The 17,491-nt window shown below is 38.9% G+C and overlaps 1 protein-coding gene across 1 annotated transcript; it reads right to left on the reverse strand.

Moving 5' to 3' along the window:
- Positions 1-805: 805 nt before the first annotated feature.
- itfg2 (integrin alpha FG-GAP repeat containing 2) lies at positions 806-14,556 on the reverse strand. Its single transcript, XM_042511803.1, has 12 exons — positions 14,187-14,556; positions 13,135-13,230; positions 12,852-12,893; positions 12,332-12,509; positions 12,104-12,243; positions 11,175-11,323; positions 10,997-11,091; positions 10,826-10,879; positions 7,320-7,411; positions 7,083-7,200; positions 5,549-5,722; positions 806-970 (listed from the first exon to the last, which is right to left on the reverse strand). Exons 1-12 carry the CDS (start codon positions 14,280-14,282, stop codon positions 903-905), a joined length of 1,302 nt encoding a protein of 433 aa, XP_042367737.1. The 5' UTR covers positions 14,283-14,556; the 3' UTR covers positions 806-902.
- Positions 14,557-17,491: the final 2,935 nt, after the last annotated feature.

Consider the following 17,491-nt stretch of genomic DNA (forward strand, 5'->3'; position numbering starts at 1 on the left):
ATTAAACACAAAAAAAGGTGATTTACTGATATACAAGTCATCATTTTGTGGGTTAAGTATTCCTTTAAAATGCACCAACAATAGCTACTACTTAGTGGTAAAATAGTCACTTGAATCTTACACAAAAACAAGTGAAGACAAAAAAATCTGAGAAACTGAGAGCAGAGATGTGGTCTTATAGGTGAAGCCTTCGTCTAACGGGCAGAAACACAGGAGAGACGCCAGGCTGCGGCCGACCAGGACACCTGAGCCACATTTACCCTTTACATAAACACACATCTCATTTATACTGCATGAGCTAACGACAGGCAGCGTACATAGGTGGTTATATAGGATCCTCCCAAGGGGAAGAGTGGCGTCTGATCGTCACGCCCTGCAGGCACTGACAAACAACACTGTCAACAAATGTTGTGTCTAACATCTGAAGCTTTATATCTTTGAGATGATACACCGGATAAAAGAAAGTCTCCAGAGAATACGCGGGATGAAAAGGAAAAAGGCACTCAGGTCTATGTTTGATGTGTTTGAGCAGCATGTCAGCAGGAACTGACAGCTGCATAATGCCACAGCTGATGCTCCTCACTCAGATTCACACACTCTCACCGGTGAAAACGGGAGGTTAAACAGGGTGTTGTTTCCCCTGGATTGTACCTCGAGCTCTCCTCCTCTCCCAGCCTCGATGGGCGGACAGAATATCAACGGCGGAGGCCGCGTGTGCATGTGAGATCACAGAGAAGATCAGAAACCTGAACCCGACGCGTCTGTCGGCGAGTAACACAAATAACAAGGCCAGCAGCACAGGAGACAGGCATTCAGTTGTTTATTAACAGAGTATTTACAGTCAGGGGGAAACAGACAGCAGAGTGTGTGTGTGTGTGTGTGTGTGTGTGTGTGTGTGTGTGTTAACTCTGTGAATCCTCGTAAAGAACATTTGCCACCAGAGCTCTCACTGCTGCTGGGTCCTCTGTATCTGTGGAGGGAAAACACACGTGGCTTTGACAGCTGATGTGAGAAACTCAGGGGCGATCTCACAAAGATTGGATTGCAGCCGCTGATTGCACCGTGAACTGTGATCGTTATCCGCCCCGATAGAGGGTCTGATTCACAGAAGATAACAGCGCTAATGATATTAAACTGAAAACACGCCTTGAAAGTTCTGCAGCTGAGTGTAATTTGCCCTTTTTTGCATCCGATTACAACAAGCCAGTCACTGGAGGAAAATGTTTGCACTGGAAGTTTCTGCAAACCACAAATATGTTACATTTGTACATTTCATATGTATCATATCAACGTTTCTACAGTGATTATCTAAGAGACGTGACACCGATGCCATGATCATGGGCGGCACAAGTGTGACGTTTTGACAACATGTTAATGTGTGCCACCCACTGCAATTTCATTACAAAAACAATAATTAAATAAATAAAATAAAAACATCACAACGTGGATCGGAAGTTTCTAAAAAAGCTGCCATGATATCATGCATCTCAGACAGCAGCAGATGCCAAAACAGCCCCTGAAATCCTGAAGGAACTGGGTTTTTTCTTTGTTAAAGTTTCAAAATGACTGCTACATAATAATGCACAAATGTTACATATCTTGGTTGCTATTATCCGTGTGACAAAGCATGAATGTTGCCTTTGTGGAAGAACACAACAGGCGGAGCAATGACTATTAAAAATAAAAATGCTGCAGGTCCAGACTGACAAAAAACTGAAATGAGACAGAGAGAAAGTGTATTTGGTTTTTAATTTCCCAGTCTGTCGGTGCGCGTCTGTTACCTCCTCCTCCGTGATGACATGAATAATCTCACTGTAACTGGACGTGGCTGTTAGCGCTGATCTCTGTGAACTCAACTATTTTTGCAGTGAGGTTCATTACCTCATTTAAATACATGCAAATGGACCAGGAGCACCAAGACATCATTTTCTTGGCAGCACAGTTTGGGGTGAATTTAACCCTTTGCAGGTGCTTTGAGAATTACAGTTTCTTTTGGTCTTATTTGTGCAGGTTTAGCAGCCGTGCAATCCTTTGTGAATTAACCCCTCAGTGACCAAATAAACTTCATAAGGACTTTCTTAGCAGTCAAACTTCTTCTTGCATTGAGAGTCAAACTGCAGTGAAACTAGCTGGTGACTGAATGTAGGAGGAAGCGTCCGTATTCAGAAATCTTCCCACAGCGAGATGGAGAGCTGACAGACTCTTCATCATCAGCCTTTGGTGATGGGTGGCCAGGGCGGCTATTAACCCTTTAACGGTCACACAATGAGATGCAATTGCAAATCATTTATTTTTTGGGAAAAATTCCTGACTTCACATTTAGCAACTTTTCAGTTTTTGTTTTTTTCAGATGACCCAAAAACAAAGCAGATAGACAAGTGAAACAGTGTGTTGACTTCAGGTAATTCTAATAATAATAATATAGAGTATAATATGTTAACAAAATGTCAACTGTGCATCTATAATGCCCATTAAAGGGTTAAAGTGGATGACCGACAGAGAAGAGTCTGAGGGCTGCTGCAGCGAACAACTACAGCACAATTTTATTTTATTTTTCATGTGCTTTTTAACTTATAGCGTTTGCCTTTCTGTGTATGTATTGAGCATATGTTTCAGTAAAACTGCAGATGAAAATTAAAGCACCTCGAGCTACATTTGAGGACACTTTGCGTGAGATTTGACATGTATGCTCATGCAGCATGCAAAGCCAGATATCCCCTCCTCCACACTCTATATATCAGACATATTTTCACACTTTCATCTGCAGTCACATGTTTATTTAATTATTTTGTATCACAATCTCTCCTCCTCTCTGTTCCCTTGTCCCCTGGCTGCTACATCAGACATTTTCCACACCGGGTTAGGTAACAAGCCTGCGAAATCCTAGTCAAAAGAAACACAACAGGCCCAGAGGTTGAATTATTAACAGAGGCAGCAGGAAGCTACGCTAACACCACCACTGGGCTTCGGAAAAATCAGCTGGAGCCTGCATTTTTTATCCGCAATGTGAAAACCATGTGTTTGTGGGTCATCATTTTTTTCTTCGCTAAACAGGTTTACACTCGTTTCACTGTTTTTTTTCTCTGACATGAAGCGGCTGACTAGTTGGTCATCCATGCAGAGCAAAAACACTAATCTGTAATTTCATTAGATTCATCCTCCTGTATATATGACATGCATGGAGGCTGGAAATGCACAAGGCGAGATTAATGTTTTAGCACGAGGAAATTAACAGGAAATGAAAAACAAAACATTGTGTGCATTCACACTGATGAGCCAAGTCATTGACACTAGTTAAACATTGTTTGTCAGGAGGATTGTTTGGAAAGAAGCTGGACAGCAGAAATGTTATTTTTTCAGAGAGTAGAAGAAGAGAAAAAGAGTCAGAGAGCGGCGTCCTTGGCTGCTGTGCTCTGTGTGCTCATGGATTACAGTCTCTCTATAAATACTTCAGCCTTTTCAGCACAGTTGACTGACAGGCACACACAAACAGTTGGGGGTAAAAATGAAAAATTGGATTTGAGGCTTCTCGAATGAGTTAACTCACTAACTTCTTTCCTCATGTGTATGTCAATATGTTGATTTGTTATGGAAAAGTGATGACAGGACACATGCCACACACACATGCGTTTCCTTTAAACTAACGTTTGCCACATACCGGACGTTAGTAAGTGTTAAAGTGACGCAGTTATGTAACATGACATAATTATGTGAAGACCATAAATTCATCAAGTTAAAATAAGTCAGTTGACTTTTACACTAGACACAAACAGCGACCTCCCTCATGAAAGTCCTGTGTTAGTTTGACCCATCAAACACCCAAGACCTGATCCCTACGCCGACTTTCCCGCTTTTTGTGCTACCTGTGAAAAAGGTTGGAAAAACCCATGTGGTGATAAACTTTATTCTCGTTCTGCTCCATTTGTGAGCAGGTTTCATTCACAAAAATGTCTCCAAGAGTTAAAAAAAAAAATTCTGCACAGCACAGCTTTAACTTCTGCTGCTGGAAATCAGCAGACGAAAATGTAACATATTTAACTGAGATTGACGTGTTAGGAGACCCAAAGCAATTTGAAAACATGAATACAGCTGCTTACGATGACTCAACAGAGCAGCGCTGGATAAAGAAAGACCGGTTTGACACAAGGCTGCAAATCATGCAAATGCAAAAGGCTGTGAGGCTGCACGAAACGCTGATATCCACGTGATGTCATGCTCACAGTGAGAAGAGACGTGAGATCGCATGCTGACGTTGAGCAGGTTAATGTTTATCATGTTCACTGTCTTAGTTTAGCCAGAAAGCTCTGGAACACATTTCCTATAGATATCAGAGAAGCCAGCTCCCTAAATATTTTTAAAAGAAAACTAAAAACTTATCTCTTCACTTTAGCCTTTAACAAGCTCCAACTTGGCTGCTTTGCACTTGCGTACTACTGCACAGCTTTAAGATGCTTTATTTTCCTTGATTTTTTGAATTTTAAATAATCTGCTTTTACGCTTATTTTATAACTGTCAGTGGGTTATATTTTATTTATTTTATTTTCCATTTTATGTTATGCACTGTGCACAAATTTATATCCTTATTTTATCTTAATTTTACTAGTTTTATCAGGTGGATTTTATCCGTTTGAAGATGAATTCTATGTGTTCTGTTCTGATTTTATTTGATTTTTACATGCAGGTTTTATTGTGTCTTTTTGTCTTTTATGTGTTTCTGCTGTGAAGCACCTGGTGCATTTGATTTCTTTCTTGTAAAGCTCGTTTGGCTGCATGTCTTGTATGAAAAGTGCTATACATATTAGTATTATTATTATTATCATTAAGTGGAGAAGCATAATACACTGACTCGAAAAAGCTCTGTTTTCCTAAATAAACAACATTATTACCTCAGAATCATGAAAATAATGTAATAGGAAAAACTTTGCTCTTGTTTTTAAACAAAGTAGTTTTTTCCTCAGGTAAATATATATTATGCTTAGAAGTTTAGTGTGTTAGTGTGCTCACATTTGATTATTAGCACTAAACACAAAGTACAGCTGAGGATGATTGACCTGCTGATGGCGCTAGAGGACAAACTCTCCCTGGACTCACGCAGAGCAACAGATAAGAATAAATCACAACAAAATATGCGAATGAAATCATGAAATCAAAATAGAAAACAAAAATTCTCAGGTATGATTAAAACTCAAAGTACAAGAGAAAAGTGGTGGAAAAGTTCTCTGAAATCACTCATACGTGTCTCTTTAAGAATTCATCTGTATGTATGAGTCGTTGCTGCATGACGCCCATTAAACTCGCCAGCGGGCAGGATCTTGTTAGCAGTAAAAATCTGTCATGTTGGGATCATTTTTATTCTTCCCTCCTCTTTAGTATTCAGGTCAGAGTCTGACTGTTACAGCTGGATGGAAACAACTTGACAACAAACAGTCGCTTTCTTGTCCAATTACGCCACAAACAGAGATGTCGGGGTTAATTTGATGAATGATGCTCTAATCTGAGCTGAACCAACCCTTTTAATTACTCCCTCTTAAGTCGCTGGTGTACTTACCGACTCCCAGCGCCTTCAGGTGGCTCTTAAACTCGGGTTTCTGCTCCAGGATGCGTAACATGTTGGTGGACTCCATACGCTCCAGCTCCACCTTCCAGTAGATGTAGATTTTGTGGTTGAAGCTCACGTAGACCAGACAGGGGCTGTTTTTACCCTCCTTACATGTGTACTGGCCTGCAACCACACACACAAAAACACACTCAAACTTCACATTTTACAAGCTTTTGTTATAACACTCACTATGTGGCAGGCAGGCAGGTCATATGGTGTGTCATGTGAATCCTAATGAACACATCAGCTGCTCTCTGCTGATGCCGGGCTGCTAATATGTGTCTCTGTGTGGCAGAAGAGCTTCTACACAAACAGAGGAAGCAGTCTAATCTGCCTTAATGAACAGAGAGGAGAGAGTGCACACACACACATACACACACACACACAAACGAATAAGGCAGATCAAACAGAGTCTGTTTCTCTAATCCACTTACTACTGTACATCTCATATTAGCTCACTCAAATACACTGCGGCTTGTTCAAACACTGCAGAAAGATTTGAAAAGGACACAGAGAAAAGACAGTAGGAGGAAGAGCTAAAAATCACAAAGCTCAATGTTGCCACCTACTGGTGACATGAGGTTTGTGTGTTTTTTTTGGGGTTTTTTTTTTTACAGAAATAGACAGTTAATTATACAACTTTGCCCACTCTCCTGTACCCACTCAAGCCTACACAAACTCAACTCAGACAGGGTTAAATTCAAGGACTTACAAGTACCTTTTCAAGAACTTTTTTTTATTGGTCTTGTTTTAGTTTCCCCCATGTGCACTTCCATATACATTTCTACCTGTTTTAAATGTAAGAGCTTGTTTTGTTATTTGCACTCTACCGGTGTAATATGAGCTCATCTCCTACATTAGCAGCTTATCTGCTTATACATACCGTTATTTCTTCTACTCTTATTTTTATGTGCTAATATGAGCTTAATTCTATTATTTACATTATACGTATTTATTTATGAAATTGTATTTTTGCACTTGTACCCTAAAATAAATAGAGAAAAGTCTGCAAACTTCATCTCCCCTTTCAGCTTTTATTGATCCACTCACAACTGATGTTTCGAGCTACGTGCTCTTCTTCAGTCTTAATAAAAAGTACAAAGCCGCCATCTGTACTTGCACCTGTTCTTGTACGCAGTGCTGTTCAATATTTGTAATCTAACGTTCTTAATGTTCCTAATTTTGTTATTTCATAAGGGGGTCCGAGGAGGGGCTGGATGGGTTTCTGATTATTTTGTTTTTATTGTGTAAATCTTTTAATCTGGAAAGCATTTTGTGCTTAATCTTGAAAAGTGCTACATAAATAAAGATTATTATTATCACTGAGTGTTCAGCCTATGTGGGGTACGTGCGTGGTCTACCGAGCAACGAGGGGCCGTCAAAACATAAGAAAGTTTGGTTATACTACACAAAAGTATGTTGACATCTCATTTTAAGGGCACTGGTATCTTAATTTTTTCGGGTAAGGTAAGCGGTCCCTCACCGGCACAGAACGCGTTGACATTCTCATCGAACTGGAAGCGCACTACAGTCCGATTGTGATCGATGATGTAGGTTTGCCCGTCCCAGGCGCACGCCACCACCTCCTCTCTGCCGTCACCCTGGAAGAAAACACACGTCCCCGCCGTGAACCTCAATGATCACGCCATTTTGCCCAATAAAATGTGGTAAAATCAGTCAATTAAATAAAAGAAATTAGCTCTACAGAAATAAAACTCACAGTAACGTCGAGTTTCTGCAGCGCGAACAGCTGATGGTCCACCTGGACGGACCACAGCAGCTGCTCTGAGCTGTCCATCAACTTCAGGGTCCCTGTGACAGTTAAAGGTGGAAAGAGACGCAAGTTTAATGTTAAAGAACAACTCTACGTGTTTTTAGCTCCCACGGCTATGCTGCTGCTGATTAATCGAGCACTAGTCAAATATTAAATTAATCTCAAACTTTTTTTGGTCTTTTTAATCTGCTGCCACTTGGCACTTCCACGTAAATGCTGTATGTTCTGTATTGATAAATCTTACTGTAATGAATTGTTATATTGCATGTTGTCCAAAATAAGTCTCCCTTGAGAATTAGACCCCGTGTCTCAATGAGATTACCTGTATAAATTACGGTTAAATAAATTTAAAAAATTTGGTTTGAGTATTTTTTTTTTAAAGGATAAAAGGACTTAATTCTCTGATTCCAGCTTCTTTAATGTGAATATTTTCTGGTTAGTTCCTCCTCCATTACGGTAAACTGAATATTTTGGGGTTGTGTACAAAGTTTTGTAGTTTTAAGATTGTAAACAGCATCTTGGGAAACTGATCATCATTTTTCCTTTTTTTTTCTCATTTTATAGATCATTTTTCCAATTGATTGAAAACATAATTGACATTGAAAATAATAGTTGAAGCCATAATAAGACATAAAGAAAACAACAAATCTCCAGAAATACTGCTGTCTGACAAACACTGATTCTTAGAAGTTTACTTTGAAAGGCTCCTCTGACAATCAAAATACTTGAAGGTTTTTTGTGTCATAACGTGGCTGACCTCGTATGAAAAGAGCAACAATGAAAAGCTGCACATCTATTAAAGAGGCAAAATGAATCCGACAAAACAGTCACAGCGGATGAACTCGGCCCTGAGTTCAGTCCCAACATGTTCTTGCCAACAAGGTGAGAAAATCAATCATGACTCTTCAGCGCTGAGTAACCGTGAAAAATAATCCTTGAAACGATGTTGAAATACAGCCAGTTATCGAGTCTTTTAAAGGAATTCTTCGCCCGCAAAGTCATCATTTCTAAATCAGTTACTCGCTCTGTGTTATGTTGAACTTGTGAGAAAAACGTTATTCACCCATGTCTCCACGATGAACGAAGAATACAACAAATTACCAAAAAAGCTAAAACTAAATGTTTCCATGCAAAGATTTGGTTTTAAGAACAGTTATTACAGTGCAACTGCAATTCCAAAAATGTGTCCGATTTCAGTTTGTGCAATTGAAAATATCTTTAAAAAAAAACCCAAAAACGAGCACCTGGTGGCTCAGTGGATAGAGCGGGCGGCCCATGTACAGAGGCTGTGTCCTCGTGGCAGCGGCCGCAGGTTCGATTCCAGCCTCGCCCTTTGCTGCACCCTTTCACACTTGAGCTGTCCTATCATTTAAAGGCAAAAATGCCCAAAAAATCTTTAAAAAAAGAAAAGACACTTATCCAAAACACAAAAGGAAAGATGCAAAAAAGAACAAAAAACAAACCTTAAGACAAAAGAAAACAACACTTCTTTTATGAGCTTTTGACTGCTTGCTTTTGTGTTTTTATCGTTTGTTTCTTTTAACTATGTAAAATCTGTAAAACACTTTGGGTTGGATTTTGGTATGAAATATGCTATATGAATAAAAAAAAAAAAAGGCATTGCCTGGCTCAGATTTACCAGAGTTAGACAATCACAAACAAGCTACAGATCGAGGCAGCAGTCGACCAGCAGCTCCCATGTTCAGAGAAGTAAAATTACGTTTTTTGTCAATGGAGTCTGACTCTGAAGAGCATATGATGTCATGTGATATACGTCAGTTTTTGGATTCTTCGTTCACCATGGAGACACGAGAGAATTTTATTTTATTTTTTTTTACTAACTTAACATAAGCCAGGGCGAGTAACTGACATACAAATGATAATTTTAGGGGCTGATTTATTGCTTTAAGAGAAATGATAAGTGCCTGTATTTTTAAACATCATTTCAAAGATTATTTTTCACAGTTACACAATGTTTTAGTGCCATGATTGATTTTCTCACCTTGTTGGCAAGAACTCAGAGTTCATTCTGCTGCGACTGTTTTTGTCAGGTTCATTTTGCCTCTTACAGTCGATGTGCAACTTTTCATTGTTGCTGCTTTTGATAAGAGGACAGCCAATGACACAAAAACCTTTCTCTTCAAGTATTTCATGTCAGAGGAGCAATTAAAAGTAAAATTAACAGTCTTCAATTTTCTCCATATTTTTTGGATTCTTTATTCACCTTGGAGGCATGCGAAAAAAACAGTTTTCTTCCCCAATTCAACTTAACACAGGGTGAGAATAAATATACAAATGATTATTTGGGGGGGAAATATTCCTTTAATGTTTCTTGGGTGTACTTCTTTAACTTCTAATGGTTTTATAATCTCTTTTCTCAACGTTGTCTCATCAAGTTGTCACCGAGAGGGAGATTGTGAGTGTAAAATGTTGGCAGGCGGAAGCCTCAAGTGAAGATAATCCGACTAGATCCTCTCGTCTTTAAATATTGATGGACTCTCCAGCTGCTCTGGGAGCTGTTTGCCAGTTATCTGCTGCCACCAGGAAAAATCTCTGCATAGGAAAAACACCCACCGCCATATGTCGAAGGGTTTACCGCAGATAGTATTACTACTACGAAATACACAAAGGAAAACACAAGACATGCAGCTCTTATGAATTTATCTTTTACCTTGTGTTGATGGTTTCGATAAGGATGCTTTCTTCACAAATATTTTGGTTTATTTCTGTTTTTCTACAAGAAGAGTAAACATACAGACTGCAGACTTCAGCACACAGAGACCCACGTGGGGAAATCAGGAGACCGGCGGCAAATTATGCAGCACATTACGTATTTATGGTCTCCAACGTCACAAAAAGTGTACTGAGTATTATTGAGTATTATGAGTATTATTGGTTGAGACTGCAACTGGACAAACAGATGTGGGAACTGTGTCTTTTATGTCACAGATTTGTTTCTTTTTAGAGTTGTTTTTCTCTCTCTGGGCTCATTTTGTGCCTTTATGGTGATTTTGTATCTTTTTTTAGGTAATTCTTTGGCTGTTTTGTGTCTTTTTGTAGTCAACTTGTCTCTCTTTGTGACTGTTTTGTGTTACTTTGTAGTCATTTTTTGTTACTTTGTAGTTGTTTCTTTTTGGTTCTTTGGTTGTTTTAAGTTGCTTTGTAGACTTTTCATGACTCCTTGTGTTTTCTGTGCCTTTTTATAGTTGTTTTTTTGTGTCTGAGCTCATTTTGTGTCTCCTTGAGATAATTTTGTATGTTATTGAGGTAATTTTGTGTCTCACTGAAGTAAATATCTTTGTGGTACAATTATCAGCTTTCATATCATCTGTAGAAAACCAAACTAAACAGGCAAAGTCACCTGACTTCATTTGGTGTGAAAGCAAACATAATGAAATATACTCTTCTATTTGCCAAATAAAGATTTAATGTGTTTTAAATTCACGACTTACCATCTAAAGTACAGAGAGCAAACAGGCCGCATTTAGAAGATTCTTCTTTTGAGCCTGAAGAAAAACAGACATCAAAATTTATCAGAAAGTTATACCTACTTTTCATGAGATGAAACTTATGAGTTACATATAAAGTTTTGTGTACAGTGGAGAAAAACTGCTGTTTGGTACCTTTACTGATGCTGCCGATAAGGTGAGTGGAGACGTTCTTGTTGTGTATCCGCCCGGTGGTCAGATGGAGAACTACATCTCTGGAGGGTCCCTCACTGTCAGCACAGAAATCACAGCGTGTTTAAAGTCACTAATCACAGTTTCTTCATGTCTCAAATGTTTTGCTTTGAGTTTTTACCTCCCCGGGGTGGCGGGGGCGTCATCTCCGGAGCCGCTGGAGTCCTGTTGGGTCCAGGAACACAGAAGGATGGCGTAGCCGCAGCCCGGCTGAGACACCATGAGCTCCGGTAAACCCTCAGGACCCGGGTTCACTGACAAACTGTCCACCTGCAGCACAGATATCATCACTAAACACCAGACCTTACTTTGTGAGATCAGATTATAAGATTATAAATCATTTTCACAAAAGCTATAAGCATATTTTTCTATATTTATATACGTTCTGATGTGGTAAATGTATGTAAAATCAAACTGGTGTTAAAAGCAGGGGTGCAACTAATGATCAATATCAGTTAACCTGTGGACTATTTTGAAATCAGTTTCCAATGATGTCTCTTGATGTCTTCTTATTAGAGATGCACAGATTTACGTGTCATTGATTGTTTTGTCTGACCAACAGTCCAAAAACAAAACATACAGACTTTACAGTCATATAACACTTTGCAAGAAGCAACACCCCAAATAAGAAAAGAACATTTTTTCAAAAACAGAAACATATTTTAGCGTTTAGCTGTAGAATGAGAAAGTTTGTCACACACACGTTGAAAACAGTCAGAGCAAACTCTCTCATTTCACAGCTAAAGAGCTGCCTGGTTTGAGAGTTTGATTGACAGCTGCGTTAGAGACTCCTCCTCTCTGATTGGTTGTTTTCCTTCATGTGTGGCGGATTCAAGCGAACGGCATCAGAAGCACTACGAGGAGGCAGAGGAATATGACTCTTTTCACAGCCTACCAGTCTCCATAATACAGTGAGGATGTAGTGACAGTTTCAGCATGCATGACACAGCGTTTTTTGGGTAAAAGTTTTCAACTGCAGCTTTAAGACGTGCATCGTTTCACTTCACTGTATGCTGAGATAATAATCCACGTAGCCGAGGCGTAGTGTACCTGCCCCTCCAGAAGCCATTTCTTCAGCAGAATCAGCTGTCCAGGTCCAACGTCTGACCCTTCTGTCGGCTCCTCCCAACGGAAAGCTCGCACCACTCTGTCTGTGTAGCCCACCACCAGCTCACAGCGGCCGTCACCGTCTACGGTACACACAGGATGGCCTTTTAGTCCAAGTTCAAAATGCAAAACACAAAGGATGCATATATTTTACGTTAGACAGTCATTCACCGATGTCACTGATGAGGATGACTTTGGTGTTGGCAGGAATATGTTGGGTGAAGAGCGGCTTCTGGTCATCAGACGACATGAACTCATGCTGACTGGATGAATCGGATTTACTTGAAGAGGCAGCTGTGAGGTCAAAGAGGTGAAACCAGCCCTCCGCGCCAACAGCTACGACAAAGTTCTGACAAACAACAGAATAGAGAAGATTAGAAATACTTTATTAATCCCGGGAGGGAAATCGTTTTGTTATAGCAGCAAATATGAGAGCAGCAACTGAAGGAACTATGCGTTAAAAAGGGCAAAAAACGCAAATATATATACAAAGGAAGGCACTTAACATATAATAAAATAAAAAAAATAATAATAAAGATATGCATTTACAGAAAACAAACAAACAAAAAGCCAAAAAGATTAAAAAGAGCAAGGAAAAAAAGAGCACAAATGTGCAAATAAGTGTGCAAGGGAGGAAAAACACCACTTAAAGTAGTCATGATGCACTGCCACCAATCATTTCATAACTTACTTTTCCTTTGTTGCAGACATCCCCAACAGCCACACAGGTCAGCTGGAAAACCAAAACACATCATATTACTGTCATATCCTCTATACTTTGTATTTGTCCTTTTGTTTCATGTGAGCGTTTTTCAGTATTTTGTATTCTTTATTTGTATTTTTCTATCGTAAAGTGCCTTTGGGTACTTAGAAAAGCACTTTATAAGTCTCATCTATTATTATTAACAGTAGTATTATTAAGAGAAATAAATCCATTTTATTAAATCAACATTTCCAAAGTTTTCTGTACTCACCATGCCCACACAGGTTCTTGTGATCCAGGGTTTGGAGTCGTCATTCTTGTAGACAAGCAGCTTTCCGTTGGTGTCCCCTACAACCAGCTCGTTCAGCTGCAGAGAACCAAAATTTAAACATCAAAAAATACATATCTGAAAAATGATTTTAATCATATTCATGGTTTATGTCCTGATATATTGCAATGACAGATTGTATATTTTTAAGCACTGGAGAGGATGTTATGCTTTTTTATTGGCATAAACTACTTTTTACTTATTTTACTTTATTTTTTGTAGTTATTTTAAATACCCTTAGAAGCTCAGAGGCATGTTTTATTTTTTTTTTAAAAATCCAAAATCACAGCATTTATCGCAGTCACAAACTATGGTCACAGAGAACCTCAAAGAGATACAAAATGATTTCAATGAGACACAAAGAAAAAATAACATCTATTAAAAGACACAAAAACCCAGAGACACAAACCTAAAATGACCAAGTAGGCACAAAATTATCTCAAAAAAAAACTGAATGAAGCAACAAAGAAAACAAACAATTACAAAGTAACAGAAGCGTAACAAAACGGTTTCAAGGAGACACAAAATGACAAAAAAATACAAAACAAATACCCATCAAAGATACAAAATTAACACAGAAGCACAAAATGAGCTGACTATGGTGAAGGGAGAATTGTGCATTTTCATTTGTTTTGTGAAGTTATTTTATTCAGAAAGGATGTATGCGAGTAATTTAACTTCATTTTCATTCCTCACTTCAAACTAATGAAGACTTACTTGAAGTCAAACTAAAATCGGACGCTGAGATGTTGTTGAAAATGTTGAGAACATTTCTGCGATTTTACAAATACAGTTGAAAAAAGAAATAAACGGGCAGCCAGTCAACCTTTTTTAGAGTGTATTTACAGGTCTTGCAGTGTTTTACCAAATTTCATGCAATTTTTGAGCATTTTGAGAGTCAGTCGGCTTTATACCAACAAGAAAAGGAGCTTTAAATGTAAATGTAACGTTGCACATAATTCACAGGTGAAGCTAAGATAAGTTAGCTCACGTACCGAGTCGTTGTCTGCATCTCCCAAACAGATCGCGTGAGGAAACAAAGTTCCTGCAAAATCCAAACTGACACGCTGAACGTAGTTCAAGGACCTCATAGCTCCTGATGTTAGCTATATTTTAAAACCGCTAACTTTCCCCAAACATCTGGGCAGCTGCTGTTTGGCAGCTAGCTTAGCACACATTAGCTTTCGTAAAATAAGAAGCTAAGTTAACGTCAGCTTCTTATAAGCGGCGTGGTATAACTTCACATCTTTGTCACCAAACTGCTTTCCGTTAAAAACTTTTTGCTAAATAACTTTAAAGCCTGTGTTTTGTGGCTAAATAGCCGTTAGCTCAGTCAAGATACGCGGGTGTTCCTGGTAAACAACAATCACGTGATTTTAAAAAGTACGGTAGCTCAGTAAGGCCAAATTATACATTTTGCAAACTTTTAAAAAACAATACTATTGAGGGTAAATGTGTTATGACATCTTTTCTACTGTAGTCTTGATTAATGATTATTAACAAATACTTAACAATTGGGAGGTAAAAAAAAAAATGACTAGTTTTGTCTAAGCAGAATAAAATAGTGACATCTAGCAGTGGGAGTGGACTTAGATAAAATGTTTGCAGCTATGAAGACCTCACAAAGTCATATCTAAATTATTACATTTATTTATTATTGTATTATATTTATTACTATATTTAATGGTTTACCTAATACTAAACTAAAAATAAATTTTATAACAGAAAACTATTCCACCCACTCAACACTTAAAGACCCTTCTCATATGCAAATTCTTTAAGATATTAGCAATGTAGTATTTTTATTCTCTTATTAACCCTTTAACACCTTGCACGTTAATATAATTATTATATAAATATAATAATTTGGGTGTTGCAGTTTTGGAAAATGGATACATAAATGTTGTATTTCACGCTCAGTGTCTAGTCACCCTGTTGTCCTCTAGAGGGCGGCGTTCAATTACAACTTCTCATGTTGTGCAGAAAACAGCAAACTAAAGAGAGAGGAGGTGTTTACAAAACATCAGAGGAGGCAGAAGTCCAGTACAGACAGATATTTTCAAAATACCATCAGCTGATTGTAACAGGTGGATTGTATGTTTTGTTTTTTGTTTCCTCCCTTTTCACCCTACAGTTATTTCTTCTCCGTTTATTATATTTTCTTGTTATAAACATACAGTATGCTTGTTTCCTTCAATATGAAAGGTGTAAAAAAAATATAAATGCTTCTCACTAACACGTGCAGCATGTGTGCCTTATCTAGTTAATGCATCTGCATGAAAAAATAGTATATTTTATACAAAAAACTGTAGTGTACTGTGCTGTAGATTAATTAAACCCAGTCAAAATATCAATTTACAACAATAACCTCAGCTGCATAGAGGTACATTATTGCACACATTTATTTTGAATCCAAAATTGTTGTAAATTGTTATTTTGACTGGATTTAGCAAATCCACAGTATATTTTTTTGCATAAAATATTTTTTCATGATAATGCACTAACTTGTTCAAAAGAATAACTGCTTTAAAAAAAATACTAAACATTAGCATTTCAACATATAGCCATTACTAATGATGCACCTGCTGTAAGAAAACAAAACAGTAAGAAAAACTGTTTTTAATGACAAACAAATTGAAAGATTATCCCCCACATCACACACAGAGAGGGTTGGGATGATACGGCTGTTTATGAGTTTATTGTTTTATTGTCTCCGCAAAGAGAACTCCTGAAAGAAAAGAGAAAAATACAGAAAGTGGTTAAAGGAGAAACTCGGGCGCCCAGATGTCATATTAATTATTACACACTCAGCTATGACTGGAAAGCCCCTCGAGAAAAAAGGAGCGCCCTCTCAGACTCTGGACGACCAGCAGCAGAGAGAGACAGAGAGAGAGAGAGAGAGAGAGAGAGAGAGAGAGAGAGAGAGAGAGAGAGAGAGAGAGAGAGAGAGAGAGAGAGGAGAGAGAGAGAGAGAGAGTCCTCACAAAGCGCTAATTGGACTCTGGAAGCACACTGACAGGGCATGGATAGGTTTCAGAAAGCCGGGCGGTGGTGAAGGGGTGCAGGGGGAGGCTGAATAGAACCCACGCTTCTTTTCTAAACTCTCTTGCTGGGCCAAAAAAAAGGGGGCGAGCAAGAGGGAGAGAGAGAGGGAGAATAAGGGGGGAGGGAAAGAAAAGAAAGTAGTGGTGGTGGTGGAGGGGGAGTAGGCTGGACTGGGGGGTTCCTCAATGCAAGCTTGATTTTGAATGCCACATCCAGTGCAGAAAAATTGCACAATTTATTACAATCCCCTCTTCAGGACGCGCATGCACTCACGCACGCGCACAGAAATAAAGCAACAGACGAGGGAGGGATGTGGACAGCGGGTATTTGCACACACACACACATGCGCGTGGATAAATTAATTGTGCACACGCACGGAAAGACACAAACAGAGAGGAGAATAGGAAGAACTTCTTGCGTAAAAAGAGAAATGGCGCACAAACTGAAAAACAATCTAAATTCTGGTTGATTTCTCAGTGTTGTAGCACTTTCATGCACCGCACATGCACGCGCAAACACACACCCGGAGACAAATTAATTGCACTACGCGTGTAAAGACGTACAAATGGAGGATAAATCCGTGCGCGAAAGTGAATGATTACGCACAAATGAATAAAAAACATTCCGGATTCTGGTTTCTCTCTGCGTGTTATTATTGCACTTCCATGCATCGCACATGCATGCGAAAACACACTCTAGCACACAAACATAGACAAATTAACTGTACGCACGCGTGGAAAGACACAAACACAGGAATAGAGAAGAAATCTGTGCGTAAAAGGATATCATTACGCACAAATTAAAAAAACAACAACAACCCGTATTCTGAATTATTTCTCCGTTATTGCACTTGCATGCACCACGCACGCACGCGCAAACACACGCACACATAGTTTATTGTGTATAAACTTGAATGGAGAGGAAAAACATGCGTAAAAGCGAGTAATTACTCACAAACTGAAAAACAATCGTAATTCTGGTTTGTGCATTGCACTTACATGTACCGCACACATAGGAAATCACACACGCACACACAGTCATCAATTGCACGCACGCGCAAGCAGGGATAGAGACGAGCGTCATGCGTCATGCAAAAACTCAAAATGGTTTGTCAATGTTTCACTGCATATACACGCACCGCATACGCACGCGCAAACACACACGCACACATGGGGGGGGGTAATATAGTTTGTCTTGGTTTTGTGTTGCGCTGAAAGACGTGTTTTATCATCCTGGACTTTCCAAAGCGACAATA

This window comes from Plectropomus leopardus, chromosome 22 (assembly GCF_008729295.1).
Source record: "Plectropomus leopardus isolate mb chromosome 22, YSFRI_Pleo_2.0, whole genome shotgun sequence".
NCBI classification, from domain to species: Eukaryota; Metazoa; Chordata; class Actinopteri; order Perciformes; family Serranidae; genus Plectropomus; species Plectropomus leopardus.

Coding starts and splice junctions, on each gene's coding strand:
- itfg2 (XM_042511803.1), bottom strand. CDS start 14,282: ATGAGGTCCTTGAACTACGTTCAGCGTGTCAGTTTGGATTTTGCAGGA. Junction 12,510..12,851: donor ATGTCTGCAACAAAGGAAAA/GTAAGTTATGAA, acceptor GTTGTTTGTCAG/AACTTTGTCGTAGCTGTTGG. Junction 10,880..10,996: donor TATCGGCAGCATCAGTAAAG/GTACCAAACAGC, acceptor GTTTTTCTTCAG/GCTCAAAAGAAGAATCTTCT.